The sequence below is a fragment of the Toxotes jaculatrix genome, chromosome 6 (assembly GCF_017976425.1).
Source record: "Toxotes jaculatrix isolate fToxJac2 chromosome 6, fToxJac2.pri, whole genome shotgun sequence".
Taxonomy (NCBI): Eukaryota; Metazoa; Chordata; class Actinopteri; family Toxotidae; genus Toxotes; species Toxotes jaculatrix.
In genome coordinates this window covers 14,094,612-14,118,398 of record NC_054399.1, presented here as the reverse complement: position 1 = coordinate 14,118,398, position 23,787 = coordinate 14,094,612, and the positions used below count along the sequence as shown (strand labels likewise).

Here is a 23,787-nt window from a genome sequence, read left to right as displayed (position 1 = left end):
CAAGAAGAGGAATTGTGTAAATGTGTCTATGGTGAATGATACTAACAAATGTCCACATTTTGGATCATCATATGCATACATGAAGAATGCAAAAAGGTACTGTACTCACAACACCAGTTTTGTACTTGGGCAATCCAGTTGAATTTTTTTCAATTAACAGAACATCATTTACATTTGCAAATCTTCCATGTAAATCTAGTATATGCTCTAATTTTCACTCCACAGTAAAACAAATGTATCATTTCTTAGTTCATTAAATCTACCACCTAAAAAAGGCCACAAAACATCAAATCGAGATGGTAAAACCTACTTCCGGAAAAAAAGTTCATTCTTGACTCTGGTCTGAGTGTATACATGAGTCTTAAGTAACCGTCCCTCGCCACTGAAGGCAAGCCTGTTGTTGGCACATGCGAAAGCCTTCAGAGCACTTGTGTAAAAAGCATTAAAATTCCCCACGCAATAAAACCGTTATTTATAGGACCATAACAGCCTTGTAGTTTGTCTTACACAAACCCCAGAGGAGGAACCAAGACACTCAATCCTCCCATAGACACTCACTGCAAAGGCTACTGCAACACATGGCTCCTCCGCTGGCTTGTATGGCTTCCTGATGCAAACCAGTCAAGTTGCTTCATTTTTTTTTTTCAGCCACATTAAAGCTAAAAAAATTTATTGAAAATTAAGCGAATAAGACTTTGCGGCAAAGGCAGAGCGAGAAAGGGAAGGAACAAAAGGACAGAGCAAAATAGGTGCTCTCAGTAACCCGTGTGATGTCATTGGGAAAAGTGTGTAACATTGTTAAACTATACAAAAAAAGACAAACTTGTGACACAACACTTGCGGCATTAAGAAAGAATGTGTCACTCACTTGTTAAAATTCAAAATAAAGGAATTAGCAATCCGAGAAAAATGCCCTGCAAAAACCAGAGGAGTCGTCACGGACAGAGGGTCAGCAGAGTTCACCAGCTTCACATCGTTGTTGCTGTGAAAGCGAAGTTGACTTCAGCTTAGCTGAGATATGAAGCGGCTCTCCCATGAGACCCAGCATCCTCTACTCCCTCTCACTACAGGTACCACAGAGCGTGAGTGGGATTTTCCAGTTGCTGAAAGGGGCAAACCCTCAATTAGTTCATAGAAAGAGCTCAATGGGACTCCTTTCGTCTTAAGTATGGGAAACAAAAGCATCTCTCACGACGATAGCTGGCATTGCGGCACCCCACTGCCATAAAAAGTTTCAAAAGAGCATTGAGTCTGTCATTTTTGGACAAAATCTTGATGACAGGGCAAGCCCAGGTCTGGAAACTTGTACTTGAACATATCAGAATTTTTTATGGCCCTTTGTATCTAACTTTCCCAGCTCACCACAAACATACAGTATGAGTGTCAGTTATCCCTATACATTAAATGTACACATTGTATCCCTGTAAATTAAATATACAGGGATACAATGTGGTGACTGATAAACTGTCCATTTTCACAGCATATTCTTGGACAAGCAATGGTCTGGTTTAATTAAAAGTTTAAAAAGTTTACAGTGACTTCAGGTATCTACCCCAACCACCTCCTTGCAACTCTCCTGGCACTGATGAATGCCGTGCCTTATTTATTTACTTGAAAGTCGTGCACAGTGTTAGGAAAAAATTGAAAATTCGTGTCCAGTTATATGAATTGATAGAATACATTTCGTGAGTACTTCACAAACTGCTGTTAGACTGGGCTAACACAAAAGAGCAACAAACTTACATGTGCAGCTGCTGTGCATTGTAAGAGACAGTCAGGTGCCAAAAATGTCACAAGTTCAGTACCTGCAACAGCTGTGCGATTGGTTGAATTGTTCTTGAAGAAGACATCAAACTCCCCTATGTACTCCCATGAAAGTGAACAAGAACATCAGACACATCCAAAATGTTTCATACACTGTGTCTGTGACAACAAACAGGTGAGTCAGTGAAAGTAGCTCCGGCGTCACAGCAGAGTGTGTCACAGAAGTAGGGATATATGACTCATGTCAGACAGCTACATGTTGTTGGTGACTGAGGAATCAATCCTCTTTCATGGCATTTTACTTGTTTTTTTCACACAACAAAGCACCATTTGAAGGTGTGTGGATGTTAGTTTAGTTTGAATGTAAAAAATTTTCCGTCAGCAGAGGAACTCTGATAGAAAGTGTCAGTGAGTGGCCACAAAAAACAGTTTTTGAGAGAGTTTCTTCTGTGTTTCACTACCTCTTACTCTCTTGGCCTTGCTGACCATTACCACTCTCCACTCTCATTTTACCTTGCTCCAGCAGCATTTTTAGAAAATAGTAGTAAATCAATCAATCAATCAAGAACTTTATTTGTCCTTTGGGGGACAATTCAAATGTCTTTATGGCAACTGCTGAATCAAAATAAGGATGAATTAGATCAAGAAAAATAGCCTCTGGTTAAAGCCCCTGACCATCATCGCTGACCGTCGGTGTGCCCTCAGTCCATCACCCTCAAAATTCTCCATTGGGGTGGCTGATAGGTAAAGGACTGCTTTCACTGAGCAGGGAAACGTATCAAACTGTGCCACTGTGCTGTTGAAAAGGGCAAAGCGTGCAGTAAAAAACTATGCATGTTCAGTAAACATTCTCTGAATTAATAAATTCACCTCTAATCAGCTGTTTGACGTGAACTCTTTTGTCCTTACAGACCCAGTTAGTGAACAAACACACACATGCAATTTTTGGAAGTTGAATTTTCTTTACACAATCATTTACAGTAAAACGTCGCAGTATTCTCATATCAGCCTGGTTTGCTACATACTGTTGCTGATTGATATAGCACAATAGTGTTTCCCCAGTTCATGAGAGGTTTTGAGTCTGTTGTTGTAGTGTCTGGTTGCTCTTTCCTGGGAAAATTCTGGCCAGCAATTCTTCTATTTATTCCTGGGCATTCAGGAATGAAGAGAAGAGCTGGGTAACGATAATCACCATGGCGGAGCAGAAGCAGAAGAAAAGAGCGCCAGCCACTAAAACTCAAACTTATTCAAAGAATTACAAGCAGCACGACACACTGTTTCATTCAGAAATTAGCTCTTCGAAGTGCACTGCAGAAACACCAACTGCTGAAAAACAATGATGTTGAGGAAGAAGGAAGAAGAGCACATGGGTGTGAGAGAGACAAAATGACGTTATTTGGTCCATACCAAGAAAATACACATAGTTGGTTTCCCCCCCCCCCAGTAATAGAGACTGAAGAATGTGCCACTACTTCTGTCACAAACCACAGCTGGGACACTGTCTGAATCCATCACATTTTCTTAAATAAGACAGACTGCATAGGCATTTCTGAATGTAGTTTTTTTTTTCTTTCATGGACAAATAAGAACTCGGAACAGCTCTTATAGTACAAGGGGTAAAGCGACAGTGAAGACTAATGAAGTCTTTGTTTTAAGTGAGTGTTTGTGTGTGTCAGTAAAAAAAAAGGCAACGTGCTTTCTTGGTGACATATTGGACACATGCTAATTACGGTAAATATTAGATATGGGCCAGTCGTCCATCATAGGTCATAGACATTTAGTGTAATCTTTTAACATATACAGTAAATAGTGAATTGTCCTTGTCAGTCATGCCCTGGTGTGCAACCAAAGAGCGGGAGCAGTGTATGTTGGGAAGGCTACCATAAATATAATGGGCTAAGCAAGGGAATGGTGACATTACTGTTGCCATCTATCATACAAATATCACATTTGTTGCACAGTGAGAATTCAGTACAGGCAGTGCACTTTCTACATTTAAGTTTCAGAGATAAATATGATACATCACACAAAAAAACAAGGGATTTATTGATTTTCTTTCATCACATTGCATGTGCCTAATCTGCTTCACACAGCTTCATTGGGATTTTTTGTCATGATCTCCTGTGATCAGTGATTTATTTTTTACAGGAGGGTATTGATCCAGTAAACATGCGACTATGAGGGGTATTCACTTTTCGGCACAGCAAATACTGCCACTCTGTGTTCCAAAACAGATGGTGCTGCCTGAGATTGCAGCTCCGCTCTACAGGATTCAGACAGCTCCAGAATCATTCCACACTGCCAAAAAAAAAACAAAAAAACAAAAAAAAAAAAAAAAAGACTGTTTTAATGAAACTTTTTGTTTCACCTCAAACTGTGTGTATGTTAATTACTTAAAACAATTGAATCAGTCTCTGAGATGGTTTCACTCAATAAGGTGTCGATCTCGTGACACCAGTTAAACAATGTGCCAATTATGACTTATTTTAACACATTTCTAGAACATTACTGCTCTGGGTGCAGCTGTAAACATTGCATTGAAGTGGAACCATCCCAACTCCATATAAAATAAAATAAAGTAGTATAATATGATGACATAATATGTTTCCAAACATTAGATGAGACTATATGATAATGCCTCAGATTAACAAATTCCTTGCTTCAGCATCAACTAACTGTAACGTCTTCTTTACTGGACCTCTCTGGTGCTGCAAAGACTTTTTCTGATAAGCTTAATTATACCTGAAATGAAAAAGTGTAGCATGAGCCCAAAGAACCCTATGTGGTGCTATAGAAAAGTTCAGCCTTTTGTAATAAAAACAATCTTTTTCAGAAGGTTCTCTTAGCATCAAAATATTTCAAGACAGAATTTTATACCACCAGGCCTCAAAAGGTTCTGTTCTGGATCTTTATTGTGCTGTAAAAAAAAGGAATTGATGCAATATATATTCTGGACTGAAAGTCCAGGAGTAATTATTATTAAAATAGGGTTCAAGTGTCTGTTTCTGTATAGAGCTGTAATACTATTACCTTATATAACTAGGTTACTAACCAACGGAGTCTCAGTCAACCCTCTGTTTCTGTGTGGGCAGGTGGCTGTCTGGACAGAGGCACACACATATCCAAGGCAACCTCAGTGAAAACCCTCATCACTCTGAGGCTGCGCCTCAGTGTAGCCTCAGCTGCAGCAGGAGTTTGCTCTGTGGCTCTAGTAAGTACCTGGTGCGATGTGACAGGTCTCACTGCAATAAAAGCCAATCCACAAGATATCTCCAGAAATATCACAAATGAATTAACGTGTTCCCATCAGGACACATTAATGATTCCTTGATGACAAGGCTTGACCAACCGGTCATTCAGTTTCATGTTGAGAGTTAAAATCTCCCTTTTCTTTAATGTTAGGTCTGTAATGAGGCAAAGACATATCCATTTATTCCTAGCTGTATTTCACTTATTTAAGATGTATTCAAGTGTTTAGATTAAGAAAACTACACTTGATCAAATAGATTTCCTGGAGCTTCTCTGAAAATAAGTGAAATTATTCAATAATTTCCATGGGGCAGATTTAGAATTTTCACTTGCTCCTTCAAGAAAATATGTCATTCTCACTCGCACAGTTGAATATATGACTTGCTAAGATGTTTCGCAGGGCAGGCGGCTGGCATCTTAAAAATCATTTCTCTGCCAAAGTCGCTCTTCAGCTCTTAACGCGCAGCCTTTGAAACCACCTTCGATTTCAGCTGCTGCGTCTCAGCCAGAGGTCTCAAAGTTTGAAAAACCGTGCATTTTGATAGCCTCGTAGCCTATCTTGTTTCCTCTAAAGCCCAGATGACCGGAGCTTGTATCATTTAATTAATCCCTGGCATGACGTGCTCAGAGGCAGGTAGAGAAAACAGGCAGTTGGAAGAAAGGAAGACCATTACGCAGGTTGGTCATGACATCACCATGGGCTGGCTATAAAGCGGTGAGAACAGATACACCGAGTTAGAGGAGCACTTCAGGAGCTTTGGAGTAAAGGACGGACTGAAGCCTCTTATGTTTAACAGCTGACTGGCTACTGTTACCGTCCGTCTTTCTGAACTTAAGCGCAGAGGAATCTCTTAAAAAGCAGAACAATACTTGTTAAAATGAACTTGTCGTACTTGGTAGCCTGTGGACTTATGGTCACCCTGCTTTCTGTAAGGATGGGGGCAAAACCTTTATCTCAGGCGCAGCAGAAGGTAAGAAGAAGTTACTTATATTATTTTCTTAATACTGAGAACTGAGGCTTCGCACTATTAGTTGATGGGAGCTGAGTGCTGCCTCAAGAGTGAACAGCTGTTCAGGCGCCTAAGACTGTTTGTTTTACGCATCATATTTCATAATTTCAGTCATGCATAGCAATTCAGCAAAGGCAGTGTTTTCCATTCTCGGAACTTAAAGCTTCCAATGAATTTTCTTTTTCGAGCACTTTATCTCTAAGGAGACAGCATGTTTCACTGAGTCTAACCATGATAGGCAACATCCTCTCCAGCATCATTTGTAAGTTTTAGCATTTAAGCGCACATTTAAGTTAACGGACAAGCGCTCTAAAGAAAAAAAAAAGAAAAAAAAAAGAAATTGAAGTCTTTAGGCGGAAAGCATTCAAATTCAACATTTCTTTCAAGGACAAGGATGAAGCAATTCAGGTTAAACTTGGAATGAATCTTTTCCAGTTGTTTGCCAAAATGAAACTACTGCAAGCTAAACGTTTTCGTGCGTAAAAGCAGCCGAATAAGACCGAGATTTCATAAAGAAGCATTTAAAATAAGAATTTTAGTTATTAGTTTACATGCCTAGAATTTAGAATCACAGCAAGTTGGTGCCATAACACTGAGACCAGAGGAACGGGGCTACAGGCACCTGCCTTAGATGATTCTTCACTAAGAGCAGCAACGACGTCTAACGTTTCACAGCTCATCTACAGACATAGTGAAAATAAAAGTTAAGAATCCTTACGGGAAATTAACCCCATTAAGAATTTCTTTTGATGTTTGAATCGAATAACTGCAGCATCATGTCGAAAGTTTGTTTTGGCCAGACAGAAACACTCAGTGAGTCCTATAGCGCCCTGCGTTAAAAAAAAAAAAAAAAAAAAAAAAAAAGGCAAAAACATTCAATTTTTCCTTCTTGGACAATGTGTGTGGAGGTGCTTTCCAAAATTTAAAATCAAACGTTATGCAAACGGCTGATCTGCTCAAACAAGCACCAAGCAGCAAGCATGTATTTCAATTATATCAAAAGCATATCTCTTTGCCCAACGTATTTGCCTAAGGGAGACATCGTTTTATTTATTTTCTCGATCTTTGTTCCAGTCTCTTAGAAGTTTGCTGGGCGAGGAGCTGGCAGAGTTTCTGGAGTCGGAGGAGAGGGAGAGGCGGCTAGATGCTGTGCGCTCTCGGATACGGTTACTGCGAGATTTACGCATGGACACCCGTGCCAGAGGGATGTGGGCTCGTCTCCTCAACGACCAACCCGTACCGAGGAGACACAAATCCGGAAACAAGAAAGGGGGCTCCACTTCGCGAAGTGGCTGCTTTGGACACAAGATGGACAGGATAGGAACCATCAGTGGCATGGGTTGCTAGGGTCGGAGCAGCGCTGTGATGGTGAGTGGTCCTTCAAACCACATATCACTTCAAATCACTTCAGTCGTAGATAGATTCGCTACAACCTGACATAATGATATATAACCAGAACCAACATGGCAGAAAGTAAGAGAGAAATGGAAATGGAAGAATGAATGATGGGAATATGGGAAAGAGAAGAAAGGAAACACTTAAGAGAGTAAGAGTAGGAAGGATGGTGCAGAAGAATGGTAGGACAGAAGAAAGAATGAAGGCATGATATAAGAAGAACACATCAAATTTAAATTTTCTGTTTGTCTAAAGATTTCTCATAGCCTGAAGGGATAGATGGGAAAGGAGCAAAGATGAAGAATAGAGGGTGAAATTGAGAGAAAAAGAAAGAGAGAAAACGCTGGAGCCGTTTTCATTGTTATCAATGGTCCATAATGGGTCAAGTGTACAGAGGCAGAAAAAGGACAAATGGAAGGAAGGAAGGGAGGGAAAGCAAGAAAGAAAGAAAGAAAGAAAAACTAATAAAGAAAATATATGAAAATCAGATTATAGTTTTTCTTGATGTCATCTCAGGACACCGTGTGCTTTGCAGCCACAGTTAGGCCAGTTTAGAATAAAAATCAGGTCTTACTGGCATCACTATAAAGTACAGCAAGTGGAGACTGATGACCATGCGTGGCTGTATTCTGTCATGTGATTAATTCAAAGTCCTCAGATGTCTCACTGACTCCTCATTATCAGTGGAGTTGATACTTGAGATTATGTGAAGCTGCACGCGGGGGTCAGGCAGTGTTCCCTTCACAGACAGGAACCCCCCGAAGACAGCAGGAAAGCCCACTTAGAGTGATGTAAACTGATGTATGGGAAACAGTCCAGAGGGAATTTAGGAAGTCCACTTTTGTATTTATGCACATCATCATGAATGGTCCCATCTGCTTCATCTAGAAAACAACAAGGATATATCAAGTTAAAAAAAAAAAAAAAAAAAAAAAGACAGGGAGACACGGAGGAAGGAAGTTGGGGACGCAGACAGGCAAACCCACACACATTTATACACACACTTGAAAACACAGCACCCTGTGTGGACCTTTCTGGGAAATCCATTCTCTTTACCCAAATGATTTTAACAAAAACAACAAAGGGGCTGTGGTGGTGAATAAAGTAATGAAGAAGCTAGGTGACGCACAATTAGTCCTGAGGCTTGAGGCCTTTTTGTGGTTGTGGCAAACTGCGAAATCCTGATGGGGGAGTGTGATTTTTTTTGTGACTAACTTTAATGAGTGTGTGTGTTTTTCATCAGTTGACACCCACCTTTCCTCCCCATGGGCTGCAGCGCATCATAAATGTGAAAGTCTGTGTTGGACATGTGTTTGTGAGAGGTGAAATGGTTAGGTGAAGAGTCAGGGAGAGAATTTTAACTGAGCATAAAAGTGACAAGGAAATTTGGAGATTCCCAGAATGATGAGAGACTGGTGAACAGGCACTTGTGCTAAATCACAGAATGAATGAGCTCGTGTTCATAATGTTTACTCTGAACACTCAGTCTAACCTTACTTCTCCCTTTTCCTGTCTTTCTCTAGATCTCTGGACGATAGTTTTGGACAACAAAAGATTCAGTTTGTTCTCAACTGAGGGGGGGGGGGGAAAGAAAAACTCATCAAGTGACAGATGTTCGGTACGAAAGTCACCACGACCAGCATAAACAAAGATTGAGATGACAATGCTACAAACCCTCATATAAATATATATAATAAATATGCAGGTATATATACATATATACATATATGTATACCATACAAAATGGTAAAGATACAAACACAGATGCATATGACAAGATGGCAGGCAAAGGTGTAAAAACTACAAACTGCAAAGCTGTATATTGTTGCTGCTGCTGTACATTCATGTACTTCATCTTCCCCTGCATAAATGTATTTATGTTTAAAAAAAACTATTTATATGTTTATAAAAAAAGAGATATTTATAAATATGAGTTTTATTTATGTAACATTTTGAAAATGGACGCAAACTGCAGGTCAATTCTGTTTGTGACTTTTTTCTTCTGTCTCAAATAGTTGTAAATGTTTTCAAAAATGATAAAAAGAACATTCCATGTGCACTTACATGTATCTTCTTGGGGATTTATGTTTCAGTGAAAGTGGTAAATTCTAGTTGTCGAACTTTTCTTGCAAGGTCTCTGGGTAAAACAATGGTATCTTGAACAGCTTGTCAGGCGGTGAGGAAAAAGCTGCCTTGTTTTCACCTTGACCACCGTTCATTTCTATGCAGTTCAGATTTTGAAAAGATTTCTTCATGGAGTGTAACGAAGGTTTCTACACCAATAGGAGCACATGTAGCAGTAAAATTGCCAACCTGAGGAATGACATGTACAGTGAAGGAGTGTTTACATGCCATACTCAGAGTTAAATATTATGGATAAGGCTTAAGTTGGATACTTAATTTTTTTCTGCATTTGACCTGAACCTGAAAGTTGAAGCTGTATGGATCAGATAGATAGATAATCATATCCTTCTTGGGTGGAACTCTTAGTTGGTTCAGAGCAAGCTCCTTTAATCAACATGAAGTACCATACAAAGTTTCAAACCACTTTGAAAACAAATCATTTACTAAGGGTGTTCACAGATAAATAATACACAAAAAATGGAAATATAACATTGCACCATTACACTTTATAGTCACAATGTGACCTAGAGTGCCTTTGACTGTGAAACAGTATAATAAAGCTTAATTTCCAAATCACCAATCATCTAATAGTAAGGAAGTCAGTGGGACAGTCTCTCAATAGCGGACATGTTCATGATGTTCTTTTGATCCACACAAAGAAGCAGAAGAGATTAATAGATTCTCTAGGCAGTAAGTTTTCAGGTTTTGTTGCAGTGACTGTTGGAATTCTGATCCAAGTCAAGCCTTTGCTTCCACAGCTTAAAGTTTTATGACAAATGGTATAATAATAAATGTCTATTTAAATGGCACTCGTCTAAAAGGGTTTCAAAAGCAAAAGGCATAAAATAAAATATCATTTAGCAGTCTATGAAAAATATTATATTTGCTAAGGTTGAGTGACTCAGCTGATGATTATTTCCAGAAATCAATTACTTTTGCTCCTTGTGTTGAAGAACACAAAAGGAAATCTTCATAATATTACAGCAGTGAGATTTTATCCACAAGGTTTTATTCAAGAAAATACAATTTATTATGATTAACACATCTCTTTCTCATCAAGGGGTTACTGACAAACAGGACAAGAAAACCCATTTTATTTAATGTGGGAGGCTCAAATTCATGTGCATAGAAACTTAAACACACACACGGAAGGACGTGATGTGGTATTAACCGAAAAGAACAAAAATAACATTGTGCTTGCTCATTACAGACTGGTTATCTGACTGTGGCAGGCAACACACACACCTCATATAATAGGTGCCCAAATTGAACACTGGTCACAAAAACCTGAGAAAAGAAAGGAGGCAATGTGGGCAATCATGATAACACCTGCCAAACATGGATAAAGGCTTCTCACAAGCTGAAGCCCACCTACAGAGAAGGGAATGCACTGAACAGGGAAGTTACTAAAATGTGCCCCACAGAACTAAATCATCACCAATGCTCCATGTCGTGAAATTCGTCGAGCTTATGTTCATTACAAGTTTGCATCAAAGGCCAGAGTACAACGATAAATAACCTTGTATGAGAGCACAAACTTTAGAGTCTCACAAGATTGCTCTAAATGGTTTCATAACAAAAAGTACATAGGTAGTATTTTATAGGACCGGTTTCTCCCTATAACGCACAAACAACCCCCCTCCCATGTTCCCATATTCCAATAAGACCATTCAGAAGCCACACGTAAACACCAGGATGAAACTGAACGCCTCAGCCATTGACACCACAACAATACCTCTTTGCTGAGGTTTTTATGACCCTTCTTGCAATGCTTGGGCATCTTTTATTTTTCTATCTTAGTGTCACAACTCACTTTTATAAAACAAACCTCTTTAGTCTTCCACATCTACAATTATCTTATTCCCTTTTTAAATTATCCTAGTTTATTCCGTACCATTTTTTCTAAGCACTTGGGGCTAAATTATTTTGTAAAATGCATTATGCAATTTTGATGCTGTTGATTTGTCCTGTTTGAACCCTAATAGTAAGTTCATATTCATGTGTAGAACTACTCCAGTCAATGAACGCATGACACCAGACAAGACTTTTTAGTACTGAGCTCCATTTGCAAGGTTGCAGACACTGGCAAAAAATATTGGCATTGATAAAACATTACCAAGGATTTGCCACTGCGTGTTTAAATCTTACCACGGACCATTTTGGGTGGTTGCCCAGAAATAAATGTGCATTTTCCTGTGATAAAGGACATCCCTTCTGACCTTAAATCCCACAGTGCATCTATTTCCCTCTATGTGCTTACATTTTCATTCATTCATTGGATTTACTCGGTTTAATCATCCCTGAAAACAGCAGTGAATAACAGGTGCAGACAAGGTGTGTGTGTGTGTGTGTGTGTCGACAGGACTCAAAAAAAAAAAAAAAAAACAGATGTTGAGTTACACAATCAGGAGGAATATAACTTAGGGATTAATTTTCATATCAAATAAACACTGAAATGTGAGGGAATTTAAATGCTGAAACACCCTCCTGATGACTATATGGTTCAAATCACATTTGCTGTAACACTATATAAACATGACACTTTAAGCTACTGCTTGCTGCAACAACCAATCAGATTTCTCTTTAAGGATCATAGTTTCTCCAATCACCCAGTGATTCATCAGATTGTTTAACTCAGGTATTTCTTTTTTAAAAATATCCCTGTGTGCGTGTGCCATTACATAAATAAACATTCAGTCCACAGCTCCTTGTAAATAGTTACCTTATACTTAGCATGGAAGCGATGGACAAAAAAGGGAAAATTAGAAGAGATAACCTGTTCTCTTTGAGAGGAACTCCCATCACAACAGTTCAAGACCAGCAGTTTTAATTTGTTTACACGGCACAAAATACTTTATGTATACAACATTTTATTATAGTCAGCATTCGACAACATTAAAAATTGTTGGTAGGTTTGGGGTTAGGGTTACCCTGTATTACTCACTGTGAGTAATACAGTATATGCATTGAAAGAGATGTGCTGGTTGGGATGGAATAGTTTTCTTTACCCAGTGCTTTGGGAAATAAGGGAGGGATGTAAAATGCAATGCTGCCTCTGTGTGGTGTCGCGGGTTAATTACTCAAATGTGCTGTTCATATCCCCTGGGAATCCACTGGCTGACTCATACTTAATACACATAAACACAAACCTAGACAGACAGACAGACAGACAGACAGACAGACAGGGGCAGCCGTAGCACAGAAAGTTAAGAGTGCGGCTTTGGACTTTGGACCGGCCTGAGGAGGGTCGTGGGTTCGATCCCTCGACCAAGCGCAAAAAAACGGATACGGTGGTGGTGAAGGAGACGCGCCTCCCCTGCCTCTGTGACCATGGCTGTGGTGCCCCTGAGCAAGGCACCGATCCACCCCAGCTCCCCGTGGGCGCCTCACTAGGCAGCCCCCTGCCCCAGCGTCTCTAGTGCATGTGCATGCTTGTGTGTGTGTTTCGTTCTCTTGGTGTGGGTGAAATGCAGAGAGGTAGGGGATCAATAAAGTAATTAAAATAAAAATAAATAAATAGATATTTCACAACTGACTGGTTGAACCATATTCATTTTTCGTGAGAAAACTTTCAGTCTCAACATTCATGCCAATACACATCAGATAGCAAGGCCTTAAAGGGCTCAGAAAAACATTATATAGTTATCGTTGTGTAGTTAATTTTTATCAGCGATGGAAGAACATATAGTATTTCAATGGAGTAAAAGTACAGATACTACAATGTAAAAGTCCTGCATTTGAATTTTACTTGAGCACTGAGTACAGATATACTGTTGAAAATTAACTTGAACGTAAAAGTACACAGTATGAGCAATTTGATATGTAAAAATCTGCAAAAGTAACTGGTAACTTTATGGTAAATAAGTGTTCAGCGTTTTCTTCTTTGAAGTAGAAGTAAAAGTAGAGATAAACGTATACGACAGCAAAGTGGAAGCATTGAAGTAAAGTAGCCCATGAATTAAAAAAGTACTTGATTAAATGTACTTCGCTACCTTATACTAGTGCTAAATCGTGCTCATTCGGGGTAACACACAACCGACAGCGTAGTACTCCACGTGGTAGGCTACACGTGGTTGATGGCTGATGGCAGCTGGCCCAGACCACGTGGTTCATATAAACAGCTGCACAGTACATAAAGATACTTATACTGACTTGACCAATAAAGAGTAGCATCTATGAAAATTTCTCGAAACAAGTAAAGTTAAATGCTTACTCTGTGAAAATAAATTTAGACTATTTGTTGATAATTTCATAGTAATTATTTTATTTTTACTTTGTTTCATAGGATCTTTAACAATAATACATTACCTTAATTCTTCCATGTGCGCATATAGAACAATTAGCCGATTGTTTTTGTGCAGTAATAAAACCCACGTCACTTGCCTGAGTAGGCGAAGCGCGGGCACGAGGTAAATATTCTAACTTGTGATTGGTTGGTACAGTCATGTGGGCGGGTCGGCGTGAACGCGCCGAGCAAGAGAGTAGGGAGCTCGTCTCCGGCTCAACTGTCTTTCCTGTCCAATGTCCCACAGAGTCGGCTGAGCCACGTGCATGTGTTAGCCGTTTCGTTAGTCGTTTCCAAACGTCCAGTTCATTGTGTTTCACTGAAACACACGACAACACCATGGTGAAGTTAGCAAAGGTAAGACCAAATGATATCTATTTTACCGTGAAAGTGTGTTGGTTTCTTGATAGAAATGAAGCTGTGTTTCCGCGCGAGGCCTTAACGGAGAAGTTACTGCGTGTGTGGGGAAAGGGGAAACTGACACCGGTGGAAAATGTCTCCCCGTGTACCGCAGCTTGTCCTTTCTGTTGTTGTTGTTTTTTTGTTTTTTTTATTACACCGTTTCCGCACTTATCTGCTTGGTCGAAACAGTGTGGGAGAAAACGCATTCGTGCTAAACGTTTCTTCTCGGTCGAGATCAGCCATGTTTGTTCCTTGCTGATGGTTTTCTGGCCTGCTAACGCTAACCGTCTACTCAAAATGGCATTCATGCGCGCTCTCGACTTAAGCACGGAGTTTAGAGGTACGTAGAAGAGAGGATGCATGAAATGAACTAATACCAACTATATGTAGGTAAATACTGGAAGACCCGAAAGGTTTGTAATGCATTAGCTAACATATAGTTGGTTAACTGTTAGCACTAGCATGACGGCTAACAGTCTAAATACAAGAGCTTAAGTCTATTCCCTTCAAGTTAGTGAATATTGAATTATGAATCACGATGTTTCCTCATTAATTGGCGTTAATAGTTAGTAGAATCAGAGTCTGTTGCTCTTTTTCACCGCGTGCTTTAAAAAACCGTTTGCAAAGGGTAAAAATCGGCCAGCACGCTAGCTTCCCCACCTCCTGAGCTCCACGTGGGTTGTGCGCTTGCTCTGAGTGGCACACGAGGTGAAAAACCAAAACGAGCTGACCGTCCACACAGTAAGCTTTCACAAAACCTGGTCCATGCGGCCACGTAAAATAATTAATAAAATGTATAAATCTTCTAAAATAAGTTTTGGTAAAAGTGGGGGTAGTGGTGTTCACTTTGAAGCACCACATGGTGCCCCCCCCCCCTCCCCGGACCTCAGCAAGCATGCTGAAGAAGCATGCCTGTAGCACCATACCTTTGGATTTTATTTTGTAGTTAAACCTGTTCTTGTGCTAGCACAATTCATTATTTAGTGGTTTTGTGTAATTTTATCCATCATTTTGCAGGCGGCAAACAAGCCAGCAGTTCAGAAGAAAAAGGCCCCCCCACCCCCTAAAGAAGTGGAGGAATCCAGTGAAGAGGACAGCAGTGATGAGGAAGAAGAGGTATGTGGGTTTGTGGGTATTTTTGCACATCGAAAGTACTTTATAAAGTGGACTTTATAAAATTGTCTTTTTTTTTTTTAAATTAGACCCCTCCACCTAAAGTGGTAAAGAAAGCCACGCCAGCTAAAGCTACCCCAGTCGTTAAAAATGGCACAGCTGCCAAAAAGGCAGAAAGTGAAGATGACGATGACGACGACGATGATTCAGGTAAGTAGTGAAATTTGACAAATTTCCAACAACTGGTTATAAGGATAAAAAATTTTTTTAGAGATTTTCAGGAGTGGAGCTGCTTCACTAACATGGGGATTTTGCATGTCACATGACCCTTGAATGAGTTTCATATCATGAAAGTGAACCAGTATAATTTGTGCTCAGTACTACCACACCTGCTGGTGAGAAGTTCTGACATGAGTCAGCCGAAATGTAGGACTCGCGGGTTAAACTCGAGTGGGAAAGCTGTAGGCTGAATGTTAGACATAAGGCTGCAGCTCTAGTTTTATACTCAAATGCTAAACCAGAGATAATCACACTCTAATGCGCAAGCTTTTGGTATATTTTCTAAACTGTTAACATTATAATGGCACATTTCCACCCATATCATATTCAAATAGAGCAGCCTGACATGCATATTCAACTAAAGTACCTACTAGGGTCCCAGTCGGGTCAGATAGCACATTTTGTGTATTGCCAGTGACCACAGATTTGTCTTATGTCATCGAAGTTACTGTAAAAATGTGTGATTAAGTCTTGTCCTTTGTCACTCAACCTATAGAGGAGGAGTCTGAAGAGGAGGCCCCCCCACCAAAGAAGACCCCTGCTAAACCCAAGGCAGCCCCTGCAAAGGCTGAGGAATCTGATGATGATGATGATGATGATGGTAAGCCCTTCAGCCTAATGTTGACTGTAGAAATAGAAGTTTCCTTTTTTGTTAAACCAGTTTGCATTTACTTTTACAGCTTGAAAGACACAAGGCTAGCCTAGCCTTGTGCTGTTTAATCGACTTAAAATGAAATAGTTTTACGTTCAAATGAATACATACCCTCTATTTCTTGGCATACATGTGGTTGTTAAGTACTCATGTGTGTTATGTACGGAGGAAAAGTGAATGCAGCGCTATGTCTTCGGTACCGGTGTGTGTTATCGTCTGCCGGTTCTATCCTCAATCGCTGTGACATTCTTGCCTTTAATGGCTTTTGGTGGAGTCTAAAGTGGTTTTGCCTTGTATGCCATGTACTTTTTGTTGAAATTCACGTTTTTAAATGTGTGTGTTGTGTTTAGATGATGAGTCAGAAGAAGAGGCCCCACCACCCAAAAAAGCAGCCAAGCCTGCTGCTAAAGCTGCTGCCAAGCCCCCAGTGAAGGCCCAGCTTGCAAAGGAGTCCTCTGATGAAGACGATGACGACGACGATGAAGATTCAGAAGAAGAGGCACCACCTCCCAAGAAGGCTACTCCAGCCAAACCTGCAGCCAAACAAGCTGTGAAAACCGAACCTGTTAAAGAGGAGGAATCTGATGATGATGACGACGATGATGAAGATGGTAAGACTTAACCTTTTGTTTCATGTGAAGTAGCCTCTGAAGGTTGTCACAATGACCATCTGAAGAACTCTTAACAATGTCTGCTTTTCAGACTCTGAAGAGGAGATGGATACCACTCCAGCTCCACCAGCCACCAAGGCAAAGAAGGCAGGCATGGTCAAGGCCAAGGAGGAGTCAGAGGATGATGAAGATGATGATGACGACGACGACGACGAAGATGATGATGATGAGGAAGAAGAGGGTGAGTTTTATCGCTGGAAAAATTGAATGTAGGCCATCTGCCAAAATTTGCTAAATCAAGATAGTAATTACACATCTCCACAGTCTGTTGGTTGGTGTTTTCTAAAATGAGATCAACAGTATTAAATGACCCATGTAGCACAGCTGCGGTAGAGCCTTCACTCCCACAGTTTTAAGACTGTTTGCCTGTTCTTTCTCTTTATTTGCTGGGTGACTATCTGTGAATTAAAATGTGCCGTTTTGTATCTCAGCAGAAGCTCCACTGACCCCTGCAAAGAGGAAGGCAGAGAGCAAGAAGGGAACACCTCCTGCCAAAAAGGCAAAGTCAGAGGGTGAAGGTAAGAACAAAAGCATTGGCCCCATCAGTTCAATTTCAGCATTTGATAATGATGATCAACAAGGGACTTAATACTGATTTGTGATGTCACCTTATTATTCTGAATCTGATACAGTGGATTTGATGAATTAAGAGCATTTTACACAAAAAATAAACCTCTGTGAAACTTTACTCTCCCATTTCCCAGGGTTCTGTCTGTTTGTTGGAAACTTGAACTCCAATAAAGACTTTGAAGAAATCAAATCATCCTTGAGGAAATTCTTCTCCAAGAACAGCCTTGAGGTGGCTGATGTCCGATTAGGAGCATCCAAGTAAGCAATCATTAAAAAAGTGCATAAATATTGGAAAACTACTAAAAGTGTATCACTCCAACTTGATATTAATTCCAACACCTAAACTCAGGAATTTGTCAAATACAGGTACAGATGCAATGCTGTTGTTAGGAAGTGTGGATTTGTATTAAGTGTGGATCTGTGACTTTTGAAGGCTGTTGTGTTAAAGTAGGCCAGCATCTCCACTGTCCACCATCAGCTCTGATGTCACCCAAGGAAACTAAATACCTGTACAGTTTCATTTACATTTAAAAATCTTAAATTTTAATACTTTTTTCATAGCTTAATTCAAAATAGACACTTTGGCAGTAACATTGACATTTCAATATCCATAAACAATTCCAGTAAGAAGTGGAAAAAGATCTGCAGATGCAGCCCAAGTCATGGATCTTTGAGTCTCTGCTTTAAATAAATTCTTGGGGCTTCCTTTTTTTTGTAAAGTAAGAATGTCTAATTGTTCTTCCATGACTTGCCTCAACAGGAAATTTGGTTATGTGGATTTTGCCTCTGAGGAGGACATGCAGAAGGCACTGGAGCTCAACGGCAAAAAAATCATGGGTCAGGAGTTGAAGTTGGACAAGGCCCGCAGCAAAGACAGCTCACAGGAGGGCAAGAAAGGTAAATGACATGATCAGAGTCCCTACACACATCTGGTAAAGTTGAAAAGTTAAAAAAGTGATGCATTTCCAGGCAGTCAGCTTTGGCATATTAAACATTTCCTCAAAGATTGAAAGAAAGGTCCTGACACTCATGCTGACATGGACATTTGTCCCACAGAGAGGGATGCACGGACACTGTTTGTAAAAAACCTTCCCTTCTCTGCGACGGCTGATGACCTGAGGGAAGTCTTTGAAGCTGCGGTTGATGTAAGGTTACCTCCAGGCCAGAATGGTTCAAACAGAGGGTAAGAACAAGCCAGAATGTAACTTTCATTTTTTTCTGCTGTGTTTTTGCCTCTGTGACACTGCAAGGGAGAGCCACAAGAAAGTACAAGAAAACTCAGCTTGAATCCTATAAGCTAACACATAGATGTTAATCCTAGACAGTGTAGCACACTGACTTGCCTTTAGGCTATAGATGTGAGAAATCAGTTGTCTACCACTTTTCATCACAGTTTTATAAGCTGCCATTGTAGAATACAAACATCTAGTTTTATTTCTTCATACTCAAAATTGCCATCCATATGCAGGTTGTTCTAGTCAAGTAATGTTCCCCTTTTCATTGACAGCATTGCCTACATAGAGTTTCAAACTGAGGCTGAAGCAGAGAAGATGCTGGAGGAAGCCCAGGGAGCTGATGTACAGGGGAGGTCCATCATGGTTGATTATGTTGGAGAAAAGAGTCAGAAAGGGGCAAAGGTGGCAGGTAAAATCATCAAATATTTTGTAAAGCAATTACAGCTGCATTGGTATTGAATCTGTCTGAGACTTGACTGATAAAAGGTTGTCTGTGTTGTTTGTAATCAATTGCTCCATGTTTATAGGAGTAGAATGTACCAGTCAAATCATATTGCTTATTAGCAGCAAGATGTCGTTCAGATCATTGTTAGACATTAGGCAGGCATGGGCCACTTGAAATTAGTATGAAACAGCTCCTACAGGTACATTGGTAACTTAGAAGCTGTATTTAAAAGTTTGTATTAGCAGCTGGATCACTGACTCAACTGTATCATGCAATAGAAGGTCTTAATTTTCCTCCAAACAAAGCTAATAAATCTAAAACTATTATTATTAGTATGTTGACTACAAAGGTCTGAGCTTGTAGTCACTTGCAGTTGAGGCTCTCATTTAATCTTTTAAGAACCTTTATTTAAATGTGGCCAGACTTGATCCAGACATGAGTAGATCTTCAACATGGTCAAGTCCAGATCTGATCCAAAACCAGAGATGAAGCAAAATGCCACTTTATCTTCATATTTGTCTCACTCTAGTCTCCTTCTTGCTTTTCCTGTAGTGGCAGGAGCAGCCAGTAAAACACTGGTGGTGAATAATCTTGCCTTCAGTGCCACAGAGGAAGTCTTACAATCTACATTTGAGAAGGCTGTGTCTATAAGGATTCCACAGAAAGATGGCAGAGCCAAAGGGTAAGTAGCCGTGTTGCATCTGGCCACTGTATTAACTGGTAAAACATTGTTTTAAGTCCAAGAAGGACTTTCATCCTCATCAACTGTAGCATTAAATTTCATATTGCTACACCTTCTCATGAGCTCCTCTTAATCTTACCCATGATTCTGAATGGATTCGCACGAGAAGCAGAGCCAGTGCACAGTTAGAACAGGTTTGCCCTAGACTCATATGGGTGTTGCCTATGTCTGCTGTGCAACAAGTAGAAATGTCTAATTGAGGAATTATTTAAAAAGATTAGATCGGCAAGGAGTATGTTTTGCACTTTCATGTTTTTGATATCACCTGCTTTGGTAAACAAGAGAAGTTCTACCATGGTCAAATGCTTTTCCAGCTTTTATTTTTTTTGGCCTTTCCTAATATTATGCTTCTTTCCTTAGTTTTGCTTTTGTGGAGTTTGAGAGCACAGATGATGCTAAGGAAGCTTTGGAAAACCTCAACAACACAGACATCGAAGGCCGGTTGATCCGACTGGAATACAGCCAGAACAGCGGTGGCAGAGATGGAGGAAGAGGAAACACAGGTACTTTTTCAAACTTTACTGATGTAAAACTGAACAGTGGTCTGTGTTTGGGTATTATCCCAAATTGACTTGACCAGATTTGATGAAAACTTGACCTCCTGAAATTCTGTGAAGATTCAAAGATAGTCAAGTACTGATCTGGTCTGTGCATAAGACTTTTGCTCATTGAGGCATTTGTATTGGTCCAAATAATGTTTGTATTGGATAAAAATCAAATCAAGCCCTTACAGTTGCAGATTAACTGATGGCTTCTCTTTGCCCAGGTCCAACAAAAACCCTGTTCGTCAAGGGTCTCTCTGAGGACACAACAGATCAAACTCTGAAAGATGCGTTTGAGGGTGCTGTGGCAGCCAGGATAGTCACAGACAGAGACACAGGCTCATCAAAAGGGTAAGTCTGTGGAGTTGTAGATCGTCCTCCTGGTTGTTCACACTTCTTGTGAGCACTGCTCTGTCCACTAGTGACAGTGTGCAGATTCGCATGAGAAGCAGAGCAAACCCACAGTTAAACAGGCAGCTTCCTTAGTGGAAGTTGCCCATGTCTGATGTGAAACAAAAGCAACACGTTAAAATGGCTGATTGGAACTTAAAGTATTGTGAAAGCCAATCACACTTGAGTCTCAGTTTCAAAATTAACTTGATTATTTAAATTAATGACTTTTTCAGTCAAGCTTCAGGACACACATTGTTAGTAGGAATTCCTGTTTTTGGTGTCTAAAATCCATTCTGAAGTTTCCACCTTGCTTTTGATGAAGGATAAGTAAGCCCTCTGTCTCGCCCTGCAGCTTTGGCTTTGTGGACTTCGACAACGAGGACGACTGCAAGGCAGCTAAGGAGGCAATGGAGGACGGTGAGATCGATGGTAGCAAGGTGACCCTGGACTATGCCAAGCCCAAGGGTGAAGGCGGCTTCCGTGGAGGCCGAGGTGGTGGTGGTGGATTTGGTGGCCGCGGCGGGGGCAGAGGAGGTCGCGGCGGTTTTGGTGGATTTGGCGGTCGCGGTGGTGGTAGAGGAGGAAGGGGAGGCCCTCGTGGAGGTGGACGCGGAGGCGGCTTCCGTGGAGGCTTTGGAGGTAAAGGAACTTAACTTATGCACATAACCACAAAACAGTGATTAAAAAGTATTAGGTCAGATCTGTAAGTATAAAGAGGTTATTAAATATTGTTTGAAAAGGGATGATCAGAACACCTCAAGCAAAAGTTATGGGGCTGATATCAATGACCTTACTATCTGTTCATGGCAAGAGACTTTGATGTTATTTTGCGAAAACGGAAATCTTTCTCTTCAGGCTTAAAGCAGAATATTCTGGATATTTTTTGCATGCCTGGTGCTGTTGGCTGGTAAACTGACTTGTCTGTGTTTTTAATTTTAGGTGGAAGAGGCGGCGGTGGATTTGGAGCCAAACCCCAGGGGAAGAAAATCAAGTTTGAGGACTAAATCCTTAGTCTATTTTACTTTTCGAATGGACTCTGGTTTCATCAATTTTCAGAGCTTTTGGACATTCCAGAAAGCGTCATTGATATATATTTAACTGTTAATGGGCATTTTAGCCCTCTATTTAGATCCTTCAACCTCCCACCCTTGTGTGCCAGACTGGTACTTTTTTTTTTTCCTCAGCTCAAGTACTACATGTGAGTACTGAATGTCCCAAATGCAAACCTGCACCTCTTGCCCTCATTAGCTTACTTGCTTTTCTGAAGGAGTAAAATTGAATGGGTCTGGCAAACAAGTTTGCTGTGAAAAATATGCGCGTCTTTGTCAGATACATTGTGTAAATTTAAGCAGTTTGTATGATTTAATTTTACCTTTTGTAAAAAAAAAAAATACACTTGTATCCATGTGTTTTGTTTTTATTTTGTTTGTCATTTAGTTTGCTTTAGGTGCCATGTTTTACTGTAATGTGCAAAGCAGATTTTGATAGATTTGACAGCTGGGTGTTAAGAATATGGCAAAGATGTTCATGTCGTGTTCAGTGGGGCACAGTCCGTTTGAGTCAGAGGATAAATGACGTTATCTATGTAACATAAAATATTTGTAGTGCATTGATTAATTTTTTCCCATGCCTCTCAAGAATCTCAAGATTTTCATGTGATTGAATAAAACCTCGTAGGTGGTGATTTTTAAATGTCTGCCCTCATTGCACTCATCAATCTGAGCATTGAATGAAGTATCAGCAGGGTCACACAGCTTTAAATTATTCTCTGACAACAATAGTTTCAGTCAATGTTTGACACAGTTGTAAAGCATGGTACATTTACTGAGTTCCTGCATTATTTAATACATCTCTGGATCTAATGCAATGCAATCCAATGTCACTGTAATAAATTCTACCTTTATGAAGCTTGTCCAGATCTGTTGTCAAGACAGTCAAGGATAGTAATTATGGAGACTTTAATTTACGGTGCTGTTGAATTGTATTGCATTATGTTGAAAGTTATTTATAACAATATCCAACACACGTGGCATAAATGGGAATGGACAGGTGTGTATTAGATAAACTGAAGATAGCTGATGGATGGCAGACTTTGTCCACTAGGTGGCAGTGTCCATCAGGTAGCCTTTTTGTCTGACACCTCTGACAATGGCCAGGGAGGAAATGCATTCAGAGTGCCTGAATGCCAGTAATACTAAATTAAGCACTAGCAGTCATGAGTTCAACATAAGAACAGCTATAATGGTTCATGTCATCTTGCCATTTCAGAGCAAATGTCTCCTACACATCTCCAAATGCTGACTCTAAAGGCTGTTACATGCAGATTTGTTAGTGGAACTTTGCCTATTCAAATCTTACAGATAGTGGGGTGACTGTGGACACAGGCAACAGTTTTGAAATTTTCATGAAGTTGTTACACTGAAAAATCAGCAAGCATGCAAGGGCTCTTACAGATGTTTTGTTAGTTGCCTGTAACTGAATAGGTAGTTGAAAGGCAAATCACACCTCATGTAAATAATGATAAAGGCTTTGGCATTTGTCAGCAGCCATATCAGCCCCTCAAACGTTAGACTGAGAGTCATTGTAATTGTAAAGGTATGCTTAGGCATGCAGACTGCAATCTCCAGTAGCAGTACACTGTTACTGCTTTCTGATTTGTCGCTGGTAAGAGGACTGACCCTCAGCTGCTGGGTGTCTGTTATCAGTGACACTACCAGACAGGGGACAGCAGTATGCTGAACAGGGACCTTTGTTCCTGAAGGTGCCTGGGCGGGAGGCACTGATGATGGCACCACTGAATACCTCCTTTTAGAGATTCGTTGCCCCCCGCCTTGAACAGTGACAGAGGTCGTGCTCGCTTTTCTCTGTGGCGTTATGTCAGCCGTCTAGAATGACCTGTGTGCTTTCAATTCTATC

The 23,787-nt window shown here is 40.3% G+C and overlaps 2 protein-coding genes and 3 non-coding genes across 10 annotated transcripts; all 5 read left to right on the top strand.

The window, feature by feature from the left end:
• Window positions 1-5,768: 5,768 nt before the first annotated feature.
• Window positions 5,769-9,420, top strand: nppc (natriuretic peptide C). Its single transcript, XM_041040761.1, has 3 exons — window positions 5,769-5,984; window positions 7,098-7,391; window positions 8,942-9,420. The coding sequence occupies exons 1-2, from the start codon at window positions 5,892-5,894 to the stop codon at window positions 7,368-7,370; spliced, it is 366 nt and encodes a 121-aa protein (XP_040896695.1). The 5' UTR covers window positions 5,769-5,891; the 3' UTR covers window positions 7,371-7,391; window positions 8,942-9,420.
• Window positions 9,421-14,036: 4,616 nt separating this feature from the next.
• On the top strand, window positions 14,037-22,563 carry ncl (nucleolin). Of its 6 annotated transcripts, none has more exons than XM_041040453.1 (16): window positions 14,037-14,184; window positions 15,247-15,345; window positions 15,432-15,552; window positions 16,118-16,221; window positions 16,872-16,884; window positions 16,976-17,125; window positions 17,376-17,462; window positions 17,649-17,772; window positions 18,275-18,411; window positions 18,571-18,697; window positions 19,022-19,158; window positions 19,747-19,876; window positions 20,297-20,439; window positions 20,703-20,829; window positions 21,224-21,510; window positions 21,811-22,563. In XM_041040453.1, exons 1-16 carry the CDS (start codon window positions 14,167-14,169, stop codon window positions 21,873-21,875), a joined length of 1,869 nt encoding a protein of 622 aa, XP_040896387.1. In that variant the 5' UTR covers window positions 14,037-14,166; the 3' UTR covers window positions 21,876-22,563. The 6 variants fall into 6 exon arrangements, with proteins under 6 accessions (XP_040896387.1, XP_040896386.1, XP_040896384.1 ...); XM_041040452.1 differs by having other exon boundaries at window positions 16,869-16,884; XM_041040450.1 differs by having other exon boundaries at window positions 16,118-16,222; window positions 16,624-16,884; window positions 17,379-17,462.
• Window positions 16,385-16,522, top strand: LOC121183976. Its single transcript, XR_005894249.1, has one exon. It is a non-coding gene; the product is annotated as a small nucleolar RNA SNORA57 (small nucleolar RNA).
• Window positions 17,504-17,570, top strand: LOC121183988. Its single transcript, XR_005894261.1, has one exon. It is a non-coding gene; the product is annotated as a small nucleolar RNA SNORD82 (small nucleolar RNA).
• On the top strand, window positions 19,987-20,120 carry LOC121183986. The gene has a single exon (XR_005894259.1). It is a non-coding gene; the product is annotated as a small nucleolar RNA SNORA75 (small nucleolar RNA).
• Window positions 22,564-23,787: the final 1,224 nt, after the last annotated feature.

Bases quoted from the DNA above. Each gene is read 5' to 3' on its own strand.
- ncl (XM_041040449.1), top strand. The intron at 19,877-20,296 runs GTAAGTAGCCGT...TTCTTTCCTTAG, and splicing joins AAAGATGGCAGAGCCAAAGG to TTTTGCTTTTGTGGAGTTTG. The intron at 20,440-20,702 runs GTACTTTTTCAA...CTCTTTGCCCAG, and splicing joins TGGAGGAAGAGGAAACACAG to GTCCAACAAAAACCCTGTTC.
- nppc (XM_041040761.1), top strand. From the start codon at position 5,892: ATGAACTTGTCGTACTTGGTAGCCTGTGGACTTATGGTCACCCTGCTT. The intron at 5,985-7,097 runs GTAAGAAGAAGT...TCTTTGTTCCAG, and splicing joins TATCTCAGGCGCAGCAGAAG to TCTCTTAGAAGTTTGCTGGG.